This window comes from Boeremia exigua (assembly GCF_020726555.1).
Source record: "Boeremia exigua strain MPI-SDFR-AT-0100 chromosome Unknown C7974scaffold_4, whole genome shotgun sequence".
NCBI lineage: Eukaryota > Fungi > Ascomycota > Dothideomycetes > Pleosporales > Didymellaceae > Boeremia > Boeremia exigua.
In genome coordinates, this window is record NW_025763521.1 from 571468 (window position 1) to 587609 (window position 16142).

General features: G+C 52.1%; 6 protein-coding genes across 6 annotated transcripts; 5 read left to right on the forward strand and 1 right to left on the reverse strand.

Moving 5' to 3' along the window:
• Positions 1–688: 688 nt before the first annotated feature.
• Positions 689–2873, forward strand: C7974DRAFT_307785 (uncharacterized protein; the record flags this gene model as incomplete). The annotated part of the gene is made up of 3 exons (XM_046138146.1): positions 689–999; positions 1185–1525; positions 1570–2873. The coding sequence occupies 3 exons, from the start codon at positions 689–691 to the stop codon at positions 2871–2873; spliced, it is 1956 nt and encodes a 651-aa protein (XP_045998811.1).
• Positions 2874–4146: 1273 nt separating this feature from the next.
• C7974DRAFT_144294 (SGNH hydrolase-type esterase domain-containing protein) lies at positions 4147–5409 on the forward strand. The gene is made up of 2 exons (XM_046135663.1): positions 4147–4386; positions 4589–5409. The coding sequence occupies exons 1-2, from the start codon at positions 4248–4250 to the stop codon at positions 5221–5223; spliced, it is 774 nt and encodes a 257-aa protein (XP_045998812.1). The 5' UTR covers positions 4147–4247; the 3' UTR covers positions 5224–5409.
• A 204-nt stretch (positions 5410–5613) lies between these two features.
• C7974DRAFT_144169 (peroxisomal membrane protein-like protein Pmp47) lies at positions 5614–6919 on the reverse strand. The gene is made up of 4 exons (XM_046135661.1): positions 6695–6919; positions 6079–6629; positions 5793–6030; positions 5614–5742 (listed from the first exon to the last, which is right to left on the reverse strand). The coding sequence occupies exons 1-4, from the start codon at positions 6796–6798 to the stop codon at positions 5619–5621; spliced, it is 1017 nt and encodes a 338-aa protein (XP_045998813.1). The 5' UTR covers positions 6799–6919; the 3' UTR covers positions 5614–5618.
• Positions 6920–7030: 111 nt separating this feature from the next.
• On the forward strand, positions 7031–11270 carry C7974DRAFT_389800 (uncharacterized protein). Its single transcript, XM_046141408.1, has 5 exons — positions 7031–7498; positions 7574–8451; positions 8507–8738; positions 8792–9105; positions 9151–11270. The coding sequence occupies exons 1-5, from the start codon at positions 7415–7417 to the stop codon at positions 10865–10867; spliced, it is 3225 nt and encodes a 1074-aa protein (XP_045998814.1). The 5' UTR covers positions 7031–7414; the 3' UTR covers positions 10868–11270.
• A 119-nt stretch (positions 11271–11389) lies between these two features.
• On the forward strand, positions 11390–13499 carry C7974DRAFT_144178 (uncharacterized protein). The gene is made up of 7 exons (XM_046135662.1): positions 11390–11724; positions 11789–11865; positions 11926–12035; positions 12085–12144; positions 12190–12532; positions 12580–12845; positions 12899–13499. Exons 1-7 carry the CDS (start codon positions 11567–11569, stop codon positions 13247–13249), a joined length of 1365 nt encoding a protein of 454 aa, XP_045998815.1. The 5' UTR covers positions 11390–11566; the 3' UTR covers positions 13250–13499.
• Positions 13500–14951: 1452 nt separating this feature from the next.
• Positions 14952–16082, forward strand: C7974DRAFT_374272 (beta-lactamase-like protein; the record flags this gene model as incomplete). The annotated part of the gene is made up of 1 exon (XM_046140146.1): positions 14952–16082. One exon carries the CDS (start codon positions 14952–14954, stop codon positions 16080–16082), a length of 1131 nt encoding a protein of 376 aa, XP_045998816.1.
• Between the last annotated feature and the right edge of the window lie 60 nt (positions 16083–16142).

Genomic DNA, 16142 nt, shown 5'->3' on the forward strand with positions numbered 1-16142 from the left:
GCTGTGATTGCAACGTGCTTTAGCGCCAGTAGCCCGCAAGCGCACCTGGGCAAGCCTGACCAGCGGTTCTCGAAGACAGGTACGCTAGGGAAGCGTCCGTTTCGTACCTTGAGCTAAGGGACCCTGAACAACGTTCGACCTCAGTCCGCAGAGTGAAGCTCCGATTCTCCATTGTTATTCACATGTTCCGCGAGAAGCGTTCTAGGAACACATCGTTCTAAGTTCCTGCGGCGTGACTCAGGTACGAGGAATTGCGTCAATCTGCAGATGGACAGCTTGACTCTTAGCGAGGTGATCGCGACAAGGGTTCCGGCCCGCGACTCGCCAGAAAACAGCGTGCTTCAGATCTTCGACACTTGGGCACGGGGTTGGACCTGAAGTTCCCACTCTGATTGCTCCATCGGTTTTACATCTAGACGATACGCAACGCGTCAACTCATGGCCTGCGAGGAGCATCCCCGCTATCTCTCCACGATATGCAATGTACAGGGCTGCGAAAGGGGTTGGAGGCGTTTAGCCAGCTGCGGTATGACGTCCTGCCCAGGCCCTATTGCCAGGCTTTAGAGCCAGTCCCAGGATATTGGCTGGGCCATTCCTGATGCAGCGCAACCGTCTTAGCCATAAAGCATGTTTATTATCTTGAATCGCCCGCAACGCTCCCACCCTGTTCGCGGACCTGGTCGTTCCCATGGAAAAATTGAAGATTCAGCAGAAGACACGCACTGCGCGTAACAGGCTCGCCGAAGCCGTCTCGCGCGGAAATGGCGCAGGATCTCTTGCTGTTCCCCCCTCGACGCTCGCAATCAACGACAATGCTAGCACGACCGGTGTGAACGAGGGCTTCCCAGGGCAGCCTTCCGCACGCGACTTTGCAGCCTCAGAGAGCGTTCCAGTACCGCAGCCGAGAATCGAGCCTCCAACATCTCTACAGTCTTCTGTGGACGCTGGCAAACGCGTGCCCGTGCCTCCCAGAGATGTTACACGAACGCCAACTCGAGGGTTTGTCCCACCTTCATATGCAAGGGAAGGTGCGGTTGCTAACATTCACAAAGAACGTCATCCCCGTCGACACCTCAAAGAACCAGGAGCAATTCAGCGCCACTTCGGCCATCGGACCAGCAACGTGGATCGCCTCAGCAGCACAGTCCTTACAATCGACCTTCGCCAGGTGTGCGTCAAGCTAGTATCGGAATTCGACGAATGCCATCCTCAATCGCCTTGAATCAATATGCACAAGCCCCAAATCTTTCTTCACAGCGACTGAGTCAACCTTTGGATACCCTGGAAGAAGGCCAAGAACTCGGAAGAACGGCATCGAAATCGACTGATTCCACACTCACTCAGCCGGAGCCCAGTAGATTGAGGAAGGTCAAGAGCGCTATACAAACCAAGGTCCCGTTCTGGAGCAGTCCGAGCAGCAAAGAGAAGGAGAAGTCCCCCGTGCCCTTCGATCCATCGGCGCATGGCCCTGCGGATGTAGGGATGGATTACACATCAGATATGGTAGACGTGTTGGACACGCTTGGTAAGTTCACTTGGCTCATGCAGAAGCAATACTGACCTTCCTAGATCCTGAGATTGCAACGCTAACATCTTTGACCAACCTGCAAAATTCGTTGTTCGTACCCAATCTGCCCTTCCTCAATCGGCGACCGACATACAACCTGCGACGAGCTCCGAGTGAGACTGAAAGTCTAGAACAGATCAATCGTATACTGGCGCCAGCTCAAGCTGAAGCAGAATTGCAACCACCTCCGAGACTGATGCGAACCGAGACTGAGGGAACAACCGCTACGCTGGCAACTATCGACTCACGGCTAAGCGACTCTCGATATGCTGTGCTTCCGCACGGTACTTCTCTCGAGGGTTGGAGCAAGCACGACAAGTCAGAGGTGAATGATCACGTCCGACACATGCTCCACTCAAAGCGTTCAAAGTTCAAGCGCTCCATGCGAGGTTTCGGGCAATATGTGAAGAGGCCGCTTGGCTTTCTGGTTACGCTATATGCCACTCTCATCACCATATTTGGTCTCGCATGGGTGCTCTTCCTAATCGGCTGGATCAATGTTGGAGGCCAGCAGATTTACGTCGTCCATGTCATTGATAGTGTCTTGGTCGCTCTGTTTGCCGTTGTTGGCGACGGACTCGCTCCATTTCGTGCCATCGACACATACCACATGATTTACATCGCGCACTATCACCACTATACCTGGTCTCGCAGGAAGAAAGACATGCTGCCCGCGTTGCATGACCAGAACGACCTCCCTTCTACCAACGCACCCATCGCCGCACCACGAACGACAGACCCCGAGGATCCTGAGAAGCAGTGGGAGTTCACTGTTCTGACACCTAAGCAGCAAGAGAAGCTTGAGCACCATCAAGAGAAATTCTGCAAGTCGCATTCGTTCTACAAGCCCCACGAGACTGAGACTCACTACGCCTTTCCGCTGCGCTTCCTCGTCGCTATTGTCGTCCTACTTGACTGTCACTCTATACTCCAGATTTCTCTCGGAGCTACCACATGGGGCATCTACTACAAGGACAGGCATTTCGCCATCACGACTGTCATCCTGATCTGCTCCATCACTTGCAACGCCACTGCTGGTCTCCTCATCTTCCTCGGCGACAAGCGCACCAGAAAGACGGACGTGCTCGAGCGTATGAACAGACAAGAGCTCACCGATGAAGCGATCAAGAAGGTGGAGAAGAAGAAAGAGCGCGAGAGCGAGAGCGAAGGCGACGAGCTCTCTAGGAATGAGCGGAAGGGACGCTTGAGTCTGGATATGATTAGGAAAAAGACTCAGGGTAGTATCGGTAATAGCAGTGGGAAGCGTGGTGAGCTGCAGCCTACAGCGCAGAACCCATATCCTTAAGCGCTAATAGCACGTGCATGTTCTTCGTATTCATTTTTGTAGCGTTTTAGCGGATACCATCTCAGCACATACGTTGTTGCTGTTACATAGCATTAGAGCGTTCAACGCGGAGTTTGACGAAATACTTCGTCCGGCAATTCTTGTCTCGACATGCATGGTTGACTGCTTCACCTTGACACTTTGAGAACCTTAGACAGCCGTAACAACATCGATGTACAGAATGCGGCACAGCAGTTCCAAGAGGCCCGATGGTACATAATGTGCAACAATGTCTCCGAGGGACGCAAAGGGCTATAAGTGATATGGGCACTTGTATGTCCCGGCTGACTGTTCACGGAGTAAACAACTTACGATGACTTAGAGATTTTCGGAATGATATGCTTTGGGGAAGTCTACTAAAAGACGTGAGTTAAAGCTGCAACATATGGTCACCAAAAAGCCGTACTGGCCCATTTGACAGCTCGAAGATGAATCGCTGGTTAAAGCTGTTCTGGGGAAGTCTAGTCGGAAGTCATGCGTGTATTCACACACTTTTTTGAATGGTACGTGAAATTTCGAGGGTAAGTGCACGTTTTAATGATCGCGCCGAGTGCAGATTGGTCACATCTGTACCTGGAGGAAGATATGTACGCCCTGGAGTTGGCTGCAAGTAGATGTTAGCTTGGATCCGACAAAAGTGCGAAGTGGCTACATAGGTATGCAGACGTGCCTAAGTACAGTAAACGCTGTTCTACAACTCTGAGGTACGTAGCTACTCTCGGGATGTCTTCAATCTTTGGCAGGAGTACCTGTGTTGTCTTGTCGACTCCACTGTACCATACATACTCCCCGAACCTTCCGAGGTCCGCTGGAAACATCCCGAGGTCTGTTAGAATCACCTACTTCGGTAAGTATTGACGACTCGTTGCCACTTCATATACATGCAACACGAGAGCCACTCTAGTATTCGGCGCTGTGTCCCCAGATTCGGACTCTGCTCCCCCGGACAAAATTTCCCCACGAAATCCTGCCGCCCGCCCCACACCCACTCTAAGCCACCCCAGCACCACTCCAATTGGTGGAAACGCGTGACCGTCACCCATCTCCTGTCGCCCGAACTACTGATGAAGGTCAACATTCGCGAGATATGTGCGCGAAGACGTATTCCATGCGTGGCTCGGGTAGTGCTCTAATTTGATTGAGGGGATGTTTGGGGGGCGTTGGCTGCGGGTGGCGACACGTCCTCGTGAGTGCATATCCTATAGAGATATAGTGCCTGGAGAAGTGTATATAAGGTATCTCCCAGTACATCAGTTCAACCCTGAAACTTTATTGGGGTTTAAGCTTTTCAATTCTGCTTAGCCGTGAAGGACGTTGTCTAAGCATACAGCCAATATGCATATCTCTACACTCCCGATCCTTGCGACTATCGCATCCTTAACAACATTAGCAGTCGCTGCGCCTAAAGTGAAGTCCCCGGCGTTCTTCCTTGCTGGCGACTCGACAACCGCTGTGCAGTCAGCTGGCGGAGGAGGTACTTTTCCCCACACCCAGAGTTGACTGCAAACGAATATTTGATGGCGACCGAACCAGGAACAGGCTCTTAGAGCCTGTCACGGATTCCAGCTTGGCCTGTTTGCCATCAGATACGTGGTTGTTGCCAATTCAGTTACCCATACCTCTACCAACACTTTTGCCCACACCTCTACCCATAAACTTCCACTGACGAGTTCTAGGCTGGGGCGATGGCTTCCTTAATACTACCCTCAAGAAAGGCGCTACCGGAAAAAACTTCGGACACAACGGTGCAACCACAGTCTCTTTCCGTAATGGCGGAGACTGGGACAATGTCCTTGCAGCCGCAAAGTCATCCCTGGAGAAGTACAGTCCATATGTTACCATACAATTTGGGCATAATGATCAGAAAGTGGATAAGAATATCTCAATGGCCGACTTGACCGCCAATCTGGTCAAGTTTGTGGACGAAGTGAGGGCTGTTGGCGCAACACCCATCCTGGTTACGAGCTTGAGCAGGAGGCGGTTTACGAACAGCACAGGCAAGGTGACAGAGAACCTTGCCGATGTGACTGCGGCTGCGAAAGAGGCGGCTGTGAAGTCGAAGGCGAATATTATCGACCTGAATACCGCGAGTACCAAGTACCTGAACAGCATCGGTGCGGATAACGCCGCAACGTATAACCTCAATCCCACGGATTTCACTCACCTAAATGCTGAGGGCAGTGTCGTTTTTGGCAACTTGGTTGCTCAATTGATCGATGCAGAGGTGCCGGCGCTGGAGAAGTATGTGGTGCCGGTGAAGAAAATCGCGACAGCGCTGAATGCGGGCAAGTACATCTTCCCGGCAGTCTGAAGAGATTTATCGGATATGGAGGACAAATACCGCATATAGGGATCGATAAAATACGTATACACTGTTGTTGTGAGCCGGAGCCTCTATCAATAGCCTTAGAGGTACTTATCCATGGATGTGTGCTAATGACAGGCCACACTGCACAGATCGGGCAGCAGTCTTCATGGAACAAAGTTAACTGAAATGATTTATTTACGCTGCTGCTTGGACGCCGATGCGAAAAGATTTATCCAAGACAACCTCTCTGCTCTGCCTCTTAATTCCAAAGGTATCTGCAAAATGTACTGATCGCCACACCAACGACTGCTTATTCGCAGAGGTCCGGACCAAGCTTCGTAATAGAATCCACATGCCAGTCCATTCGCCATCAAATGTGTATTTGTAGCCAGCTCTGCTTACTTGGTAAGAATTGGCGCAACCTTTCCAGCCTTCTCTGCTGCAATGTTCGCCAGCTTTTGCAGCTTCTCAGCGCGAACCTGGCGGAAGTATCTGAACAAAAGGATGAATTGGAGTTCGATCCTGGAATCATTGTTAGCATCTCACGTGGAGTATTGACCCATTTGACATACCTCTCCTTGGTCATCATCAGGAACCCTTGCACAAGCAGACCCTTCAAGATCTGAGGTCCGATACCTTTGAACAGTGCCCACGGGCCTTCATGTTCAATGATGTATCGCATGACTTCCGTGAAAGTCTTGAAAGGAACCCCATTTCTAGCTGGCGGTGGCTTTGACTGGAGACCGACTTTGGCGACAATGAGAGGCTGTGTGACGATGGTAGCGAGCATCTTCGACAAGGATCCAAGGACTTCTGTAGTCAGCTCATGAAAGAATCAAGACGACATGCAATACGTACGGAAAGCCTCATGTGGCTTCAGCGCTGTTCTGCCAGGATACATAAGCTCCCGCAGACGCTGGTATGCACCATATGTGATCGAAGGGTTCACCACTAGAACCAAGCTTGCCTTGAGCCCTCGCCAAAGCCCTGTCCACCCATCCTCACTGTTGACGACGTCCATACCTGTGGCGATTAGGCCCTTTCGCTCATGTTTGCTCATAGTCTGCTGGCGCGTTGTCACTACAGCGACAGGAATTGTGAACAGTTGAGCTAGAGCACCAGCTATGGCTCCCAGGGACAACTCAGCGGCGGTTGATGGAGAGGCCGAGACGGTCTGGTAGGAGAGGTAGAAACTACGGACAAAGGTGTACCAGTAGAAATATGCGAAGTTGGTGGAGGCGACACCGACCAGCGAACCAAACATGCCTGCGTACAGTCCAGCGATACCTTCGTTCGCAACGACCTTCTGAATAGCGTCGATGGTACCATCGTAATGTTCGTGGTCGGCGGGATTGGGATCGTTCGAGGTCTTCGAGCGCTTTACTTGAACTTGCAGTCGCGTTTTGATCCTTCAATACGGTCAGCTCTGAAATCATCTACGATCCTAGATGGCGGTGACCGAACAGTAACTTACATATCTAGTGGGTAGACCATTGTGTTCGCAATGACGGCACCGGCAGCGCCTGCGACGGCATTCCCCCATGGAGGGAGCACCTCAACCTTCGACTGTCCAGCCATTTCTCAAGTATGGAGCAGATATGGCGTAACCGAGAATACCGTGTTGGGCGTAGGAACGGTAGCTGGAGGCAGCAATGGCAATGCGATGTCTTGGTTGCAGTTCTCTGTACAGGCTCTACAACATGACCTATAGGTACAAGTTGATCTCCAATCTGTCCTGCTTCCGTGATAGTATGCTGGCCCAGAGAAAGTGGGCAGATAGCTTTCGTGCTGCTCCCGATAACCGCAAGTCTGGTTTGGCGCATGACGAAACCCCAGCAGCCGAGGTCCACAACCGAGGTCCCGTCTCTTAGGCGTTTGACAGGGTTCGCTGTGCTCTGTGCTCAACACGCATGCATGGCAAGCGGAACGAGCCTGACCATGTTCGTGCTCCATCTAGCAGCCACTTATAGACATCAGCTATCATCTACTATAACAACCAGTGAACTAGAAGTGAGCAGGGCGGCCACAACTGGTCGTTTGGCAGGCACGTGCGTTGCGCTAGCAGCCGCAACACCACGGCGGCATCACTACATACCATTGACCTGCAATACGGACCCGACTTGACTTCGGCTGAGGTATCATCACTATGGCGAGCACCAGATGATTTCGCACACATCTTCCGCATCAGCTTCGCATGGTCAAGTTTGACCATACAGCCACATCATTGACTATGGCGGACAAGTCGGCGCAGCTTGAGGCCTGCAAAGCAGCAGCGAGCGTACGTGACACTGACCTGACAGCAATACAACAGGTTCAACTGATCTCTATGTACTTACACTTACACTGACTGCAGAGCTACCGTTTACAATTAGAGACTGCAGCATCCAAGGATGAAGCCCTTACGCTCGCCATTCATGCAGCCGAAAACCTCATGAAGGCGCTCAAACTGTCCTCAAATCCGGATGAAAAGAAACAACTAAAGGCGCAATGCGGTATTCTGATGGATGTCGCAGATCGTATCAAAACGTCAAGTGACTGGACACCGCTCGTCAAACGCCAGCCTGAACCTAAGGACGCGCAGATCGGGCAATGGGCGGCCAACGTCGATGCGTCAGGCAGTCCAGGTCCTGCATACGCGGAGACAACACTCTCCGAGGGTTCGTCTATGTACAGCTTTCCAAAAAACGCCGTACCTGCAGACCCGCGTTCGACTTCAGGTAACCCGCCATTCTCCTCCGTCAAGCTTCCTCCGCAACTTGCGTACGACGCAAGTCTTTATGATGATCGTCGACAAGCTTTAATGCCACTCATCGCACTTTCGCATGCTCATACTTTCTCGATTTGCGGTAACAGCCTGGGTGTTGATGCTGATGCGCAATATAAAGACAGAAACCAGATTCCAGGTGGGGATGGGCTGAGTGTTGACCTTTTGCAAGACGCAGAGCCCAAAGCTCACTTGCTAGCAACACACTCGACCCCTCAAGTTCAGTACTCAATGAGTGCACTACCAGTAGTCGATGAATCATCTGCTGTGCCGTCTGTTGCACCAAAGCTGACGACACCTTCGCATATCCATAGACTGACTGAGCCTGTGTCGACAAGGAGGCGATCAAAGAAGGAGGACATCATCTTACTGAAAGCATCCGTCGTCAACGGCTTTAAATGTCCACCATGGGACAAGAACCCGCCGCCAGCTGACTTCACTCCACAAAACGGACAGGGTCTCTTCATGTAGGTTGAGTATTTCTCAGGACATCCATGAATGGTCTCTAACGAATATGCTCAGCGACACCCACGATCTTAGCCTATCGCCTTACCAGCAACAATTTTTCCATGGCTGGGTCCGCGCCACAGACGCTGTGCCACCTCCATTTATGTATCCAAACGGTAGAGATGGTATAGGACCTTTGATGTCGAGCTCGCGCTCTATTGATCTTGTACAGGATGCGGCATCTGATTGCTCGGTGGTTGCCAGTCTCTGTGCTGGGGTCGCTCGAGCTGAACGCGGTCATGACCAGGTCAGTAGTTTTTCGCGATTGCACAACAGAGTACTGACTTTTGGGCAATGCAGATGCTTCAAGACAAACTTTACCCGTTTGATAAACATCTTGGCAAACCCATTCCATCCACAAACGGGAAGTACATCGCCCGGCTCAACTTCAATGGCTGCTGGCGTAAAGTCGTGATTGATGATCGTTTGCCCGTCTCCAGCACCCACCGACTACTTCATGTAACGGATCGGCGTAATCCAGCTCTACTGTGGCCAGCATTACTCGAAAAGGCATATCTCAAAGTTCGCGGCGGATACGACTTCCCTGGGAGCAATTCCTGTAGCGATCTGTGGACGTTCACTGGCTGGATACCAGAACAGGTGTTTTTACAGGAGTAAGTGATACGGTTCTACCTCAAACTATCGACTGACGTGTGCAGGACCGACACAATACCCGAGAAGCTCTGGAAACGTATTTACAACGCCTTTCTTTATGGGGATGTCCTCGTCACAACGGGTACTGGGAAAATGTCCACGAGGCAAGAACGCGAACTGGGCTTGGAAGGGCAGCATAGCTACGTGGTATTGGACATGAGGGAGACAGACCACGATCGGCTTCTGCTAATCAAGAACCCCTGGGTAGAGGGAAAGGGCTGGCGAGGTCCTCGCCCACCGGCGGCGCCCGTTCCAGAATCCTCTACTTCTAGCTCCGGTTCGAAGAACAGCCTCGAAACATACCATCGAGATAGTGTCCCGACCCTGGAGCGGCCTCATCCTACAACATTCTGGATCGGACTTGAGCAAGTCATACAACACTTTGAGAGCCTGTACCTCAACTGGAATCCTGGCTTGTTCCGATTCCGGCAGGACATCCATTTTGACTGGGCAATCGGGTCTCAAAAGATGCCCGGTAACTGCATCGTGCACCATCCACAGTTCACCTTCTTAACGAAGAAAGCTGGACTAGTCTGGTTTTTGCTCAGTCGTCATTTCCGAGATGCACCGACAGGTGTAAAAGAAGAGTCAGACGCGTTCAACGATGGGACTGTACGTGCTGATTCTCAGGTGAATACCTCAGGAGACCCACCCAAAGGGTACATGAGCATTTATGTCTGTAATGGACGTGGCGAGCGGCTTTACATCAAAGACACGTACCTTGAGTCAAGCGATTACGTGTCGACACCACAGTGTCTTCTGCGATGGGATGCCGATGCCGAGTCAAACTACACGGTCGTTATTGACCAGGACGATCTTCCAGCATCTCAGTATACCTTCTCGCTCTCGGCCTTCTCCAATTCACCCATGGCTCTAGAGCCTGCAGTCCTGAAGTATGCCATTCAAAGGCTTGAACAGGGAGCCTGGACAAGACAAAGCGCGGGTGGTAACACTAGCTCGCCGAGATACTTCGAAAATCCGCAGTACGCGCTCGAGATTCGAGAGAGGTCCTCACTCACAGTCCTCCTCACGAGTTCGAACCATGAACATCCTCTTCATATCAAGCTTGCTCTTGGATACGGCAAGAGGATCTACAGACTGCAGAGTCGGGATGTTCTCGCAGACTCTGGTAATCATCGCGTTGGAGCCGCCACTGCTGAGATCAAGGATCTCCAGCCAGGCCTATACACGATCATTTGCTCCCTGTTCGAGGCAGGACAGACGGGCGACTACACATTGCGCATCGACAGCAGCAACGAGATTGGACTGAAGCAGATTCCTCGAGACGGCGCTGGCTTAAAGTCGATGAAGCTGTCACCAGCGTGCTTTGGCGCCAACATGCATAAGATAGCTGCACCACTTCTGCCGCAGCGTCTGGCATCGTACACGATTATTGCCCGCTTCTTGAAAGCAACCAGCCCGCGGTCAATCGATCATGGGATGCTAGCTCGCAGTCCTCTGCGCTTTAGCGTTGAGCAAGGCCGGGGCCCGGAGCGAAAATTCCTAATCGCTAGCGAGCGTGGAGAATACGCTGACTCGGCGACGGTTCGGTCCGAGAGCGTCCACATTGATCCTGCCATCGTCCATCGCGGTGACTTGTGGCTTGTGCTCGACAGACTGTCAGGACCTGGAGGACCAGTTGAAGAGTGGTATGACCTGGAGATATTCACAGACATGCCAGACGCATGTTCTGTTGGCGTTTGGCGCGATTGGAGTGACTAGTCCACGAGACTAAGTCATGAATCGGCGTTTGCGTTTGGTGTGGACAGTGTTTGGCAGGCGGTGGGTCATGTGCAATCATGTTTGGCAAAGTACTTTGGCTGTCCCTTGCTGCACTGAAGCATGCAAGCTGACTGCCAGCACGACTGTCATGACGGACACGTGCTCACATATTCCCAGTCACAGCGCAGCATGCTCAGATACCCGTGTAGCACAAGATAGAGAATAACATGTCTGGGGATCAAAGAGCCCTGGTGCGTAACCGCAGACGAGTTGAAACCAGCAAGGATAGCCGCGGGGCGGTGAAACTGTGCCCAATCACGGCAACACGAAGTGTAGCAGGCCATGCCATTGCCTGTCTGTGGCTCGCGCGCAGCAAGCGCATGTTGAGCGCTGAAGCACGATAACGGCGCGCTAGGTAAATGCGATTCTGCTGGCAAATGGCCTTTTGAACCCTCTGCTTCGTGCTGTGTTGTGCGAGTTCGACGACTCTGTCTCTCCAGATTTACCCCGCCTGCCGCCAGCGGCTTATCGGCATCGTGCCTACGTCAGTGCTTCACGCGTCCGCCAAGCAGAGATCACCTGCAGGGCATCAGCACCGCCACACGACGACATCACGCCGAGTCTCTGGAACCAGCTTGACATAGATTTCCCGCAGACCCTCAAAGACATCTGCCAGCGCACGCAAGCAGTCCAGACATCATGGCGGACCTCGCTGCAGAGAACGCCCGCCCGGGTTCAACTACAAATTCAGCAACCGCCTCGAATGCTGCGTCGCGAGCCTCGACGCCAGGCGCAACAGCAGAGAAGCCACCGGATGACAGCTCCAAATTCAAGACCTTCTTGGGCATTTTGCGCAAGTACGTTGCACGACATGCCCCCTCAGCATGCAAGGACGCATTTTCTGACCTTAGCCCCTCGCAGGTTCATTGGTGTCTCCGATCTCGCTGCCGTGCGCTTCTCCCTCCCTGCGCAGCTTCTCGAGCCTCGGCCAAACTTGGGTACGTCGCACATACTACGAGCAGGAAGAGCCATATAGGATACAGCCTGACGGGCAACAGAGTACTGGCACTACCTGGACAGGCCAGACACGTTTATCAGCATCGGTGACTCTGATGACGAGCTCGGACGTCTGCTGGGGTGCTTGCGTTTCTGGTTTACAAAGGACCTGGTATGCACTACGAATGAATGAGCAGGAAGCAGCGCTGACTATGGTCCAGAAATACGTCAAGGGCAAGCCATGCAAGCCCTACAACTCCACGTTGGGCGAGTTCTTCAGGGTATGTGTCTTTCGAGCGAAGCGGCGCTGGTACTGACCATTCAAGTGTAATTGGAAAGTTGAAGACTCCCACCCCATCTTGAAGACCCCTACCTCGGCTCCCTCGAGCAGCGCCAATAGCGTGGCCGGCGACGGCAAGACCGTCACAGTCTCCTACCTTACCGAACAGACCTCCCACCACCCTCCCGTGTCTGCCTTCTACATCGATTGTCCCGAGAAGGGCATTAGTGCGAAGGGATACGACCAGTTGAGCGCCAAGTTCACCGGCACAAGCGTGCGCGTGGTCGCTGGAGCGCATAACTTGGGCATCTTCATCTCTTTGAAGAATAGGGATAACGAGGAGTACCAGCTCACACATCCGGCAGCGTATCTTGGTGGTATCCTGCGAGGTAGGCATTCACTACTGCAAGACTTGGTCAAAAGCTCACCATGACAGGCTCCCTCAGTGTTTCCGTCGCTGATACCTGCTACGTTACATGTCCCAAGACCAAGCTCAAAGTCATTCTCGAATACCAAGAAGAAGGCTGGCTAGGCCGCAGTCAGAATCTGGTCAAGGGAGTGATCTTCAAATACGACCCTCAAAACGACACCATAACTAAGATCAAGGACGTGTCAGACAAGGAGGTTCTTGCGCGGATAGAAGGTGCTTGGACAGATAAGGTCTATTATACTCTTGGGAACAAGCCCTTCAACAAGGTCGCCGTAAGCACCCTAACAACTCATTGCCCAATAACAGCAGGCTAACTATTTCAAAGGAGAAGCACCTTATAATTGATCTCAACCCGCTCTTCCCCGTCCCCAAGGTGGTCCCACCGATGGAAGAGCAGCTCCCGAACGAGTCTCTCAAGTTTTGGGAAGGTGTCACCAACGCCATTGTTGGGCGACAGTACAACCAGGCCACGACCCTCAAGACCGAGATCGAAGAGAGGCAGCGACAGAAGGCAGCGGAGCGCAAAGAAGCGAATAAGGAATGGCAGCCACGGTTCTTCACCGGCGCTGTCACACCTGTTGGCCGACCAGATCTGACTCCAGATGGTGAGGTTGCGCTGAAGGGGCTGCACGAAGAGAACTACCGTCTCGAGCCGAACAAAGAGTACGGCGCATAGAGGGGGATTTACATACACTGGAGTCTGGGGATGCGTTGGGCGGTTCTTGGACACCTTCGCTTAGTCTGCCTTTGTTTCGGCCTGCGGGAAGCATGTACAGTTGGCGTTCCGTTGGTCTTTCGATACATCCAGCGTGGTTTGGGCTTCGACACCATCGTTGAATTGCATATATTCGACAGTCTACGAATTAGATTTTCTACATCTGAGCTGGCAGGGTCATTGTGCACCTCGACATCGTTTGTGAATTGTTGCACCCAGGATCGTCCGACTTGCCGCCGACGCAGCTACAAGGCTAGAAGCAGGGAGCTTGTAACATTGACAGGGAGCTTTCTTACGAAAGCAGCTGCGCTCAAGTCGAGGCATCTGGTCGTAATTTGGTAGCCTATTGGTTGTGACAAAGAAGACTTCAATCCTTCGAGACTGCCAAAAGGCATCTCGGACGTGGGTGCGGTACTGATGTTAAATTCGGCGTAAGCAGCGGGACAAATGGATACCAACAATGTGGACAGTAAGTCTTGATTCTGGATATACCAGGACGTCTGTTGTGCGCCAGGACACGTCGCCATGCATTATTTGCCTTTCACTGGACACAATGCTTCCACAAGTCCGTTATTGTTCGGCCAACAAACCAATATATATCATGCACGCTCTCTGCCAGCTTTACGAACAAGCAACATAACCAATACAGCATACCAAGAACAACACCACAATCGAATGATATAATATCACCGTCGACACAACAGACCAAATACCACACAATGTGCTACCTCACCCGCGCCCGCTACTCCTGCGGCCACTTCGCCCCCCTCCACTCACCGGCTCACAAACGTTCGCTTGCCAAAGACGATACCGCCCAAATAAACCTCAAGACCGAGTTTCCTACGCACCCGCATACCACGCTCGAGGGATGTCAGGATGCAGGGCGCCGCGGTACGCGGTGTAGTGGGCCGCTGGAGGAGTTGGAGGTTATCGTGAAGCAGGAAGGGGGCCTTTGTCAAGAGTGTGAGGATGGAGAATGGGTGGTTATTGAGCAAGTAGGAATGTAAGGAGGCCACGGGTTTGCCGTGAGCGTCTACTATCATCACGGGGTACAGGGTATCTTGTAGGGATTCAGTGTGGGTTGGGGCTGCTTGAGAACCAGGCAGGGTGGCTATAGATTCAGACGAGTAATGAAGAGGCGCGTTCGAGTGTAGACCCGGCAAACCAATTACATGTCGTTGATTGATGGCAGCTCTCGCTGCTACTGTATCCAGCATACGTTCAATCTGGTTTGGTATCAGTGTAGATAGGACCTTCTTGGTGCCTGTACTCTTTCCTAAAGTCGCGTCGTTAGACAGGTAGGCGCGTTCAATCCTCTTTCTACTTGAAAGAGCCCTTAGCTAAGATGAATATTACAATGACAGTTATGGTTTTGCGAGTAGTTTGGTGTTCTTCTTAGGAGGCATTGAGCGCATTACTCGCGCTGCGAATGCCTTCCATGTTCACTAGCCAATGAGATCATGTAAGCTGATGTGATCACTGCGCTCAATATATGTCAGATTCAATTCATCTACTATGAACCACCTGCTTTATTCCCCAAAAATTTCGAATGGAGCATGTGACGTCATCCACACTGCGCGTCCCAATCTAGTGGTCTAACCCCGAGGAACATCTAGAGGCACTGTACATTGCTCTTTTCCTTCAAGTTAATCATCTCGAAATCATGCCAGTCTCTTTTGACACAACGACAACCCCAGACCTGCCATGGCATTACATACCAGCTGGACAGGAAACATGCAAAGTCCACCTCATACAAGCTGGCGGGCTCGCGATTCCGGAAAACATGGCCTTGCTTCCTGGCCCAGATAAACCTAATGATTCCAGCCAGCAAGCTAAAGATGATGATAAGCCCAAGAAGTATTACGCTCCGGACTACGTCTTCCTCATCGAGCACACACCTACCGGTGACAAGTACCTCTTCGATCTAGGCATCAGAAAGGATCTTGAGAACTTACCTCCGTTGATCTTCAAACATGTTCTACCAGAGTTTGACTGCGAACCAAAGTCACCAGCAGAAATTCTGAAAGATCACGGCACAGCAGAGCAGCAGCCCGAAAATATCAAAGCAGTGATATTCTCGCACATGCACTTCGATCATGTCGGTGATGGGGCGAAGGCTGGATTCGGGAACGCAGAGCTGTGGGTCGGGCCTACGTGCTGTACTTACGCGAGACCTGGATACCCTGTGGAAGAAGAGGCACCAACACTAAGTGAGACCTTGCCTACGGACGGGAGCAGGAAGATCGTAGAGACGTTCGTCCCAGACGAGCTTCTTAAGAATGCAGGAGATAAGAGAGCGGGGAAGGTCATGGAAGGCCTCCGAAAGGGACTTTATAACGCCGTTGCCTTGAAGAAGGCAGACTGGATTGGCCTTGGGTCGTTCGACCGGGCGTTCGATGTATTTGACGATGGCTCAGCTTATCTGATTGATGCACCTGGCCATTCACCAGGGCACCAGATGATGCTCGTTAGAACGACGGCTAGTTCTGGAGACGACACGTTTGTCCTGCTGGCTGGCGATTGCTTCCACCACCCAGACATATTGAAAGAGCCACGAAGAACTGCTCGCCCGCCATACTCAAAGACGGGTATGCACGCAGACCCTGAGCAAGCACTAGACACCATCTACCGAACCAAGGCGTTTGCTGTGAAAGACAACATCTGGGTTATTGCAGCGCACGATTTCAGCGTGGGCCAGAGCATCGAACCGGGCGTGAAGGAGATACAAGGCCTTGTATCGATCAATGACTGGCGAGAAAAGAAGTGGAAGAAGTCATTACACGAGAAGCTGTAGATGATCATGACGTGGAAATGAGTTTGGTATCATAAGCCTGTCGCAACTATGCGCGCTGCT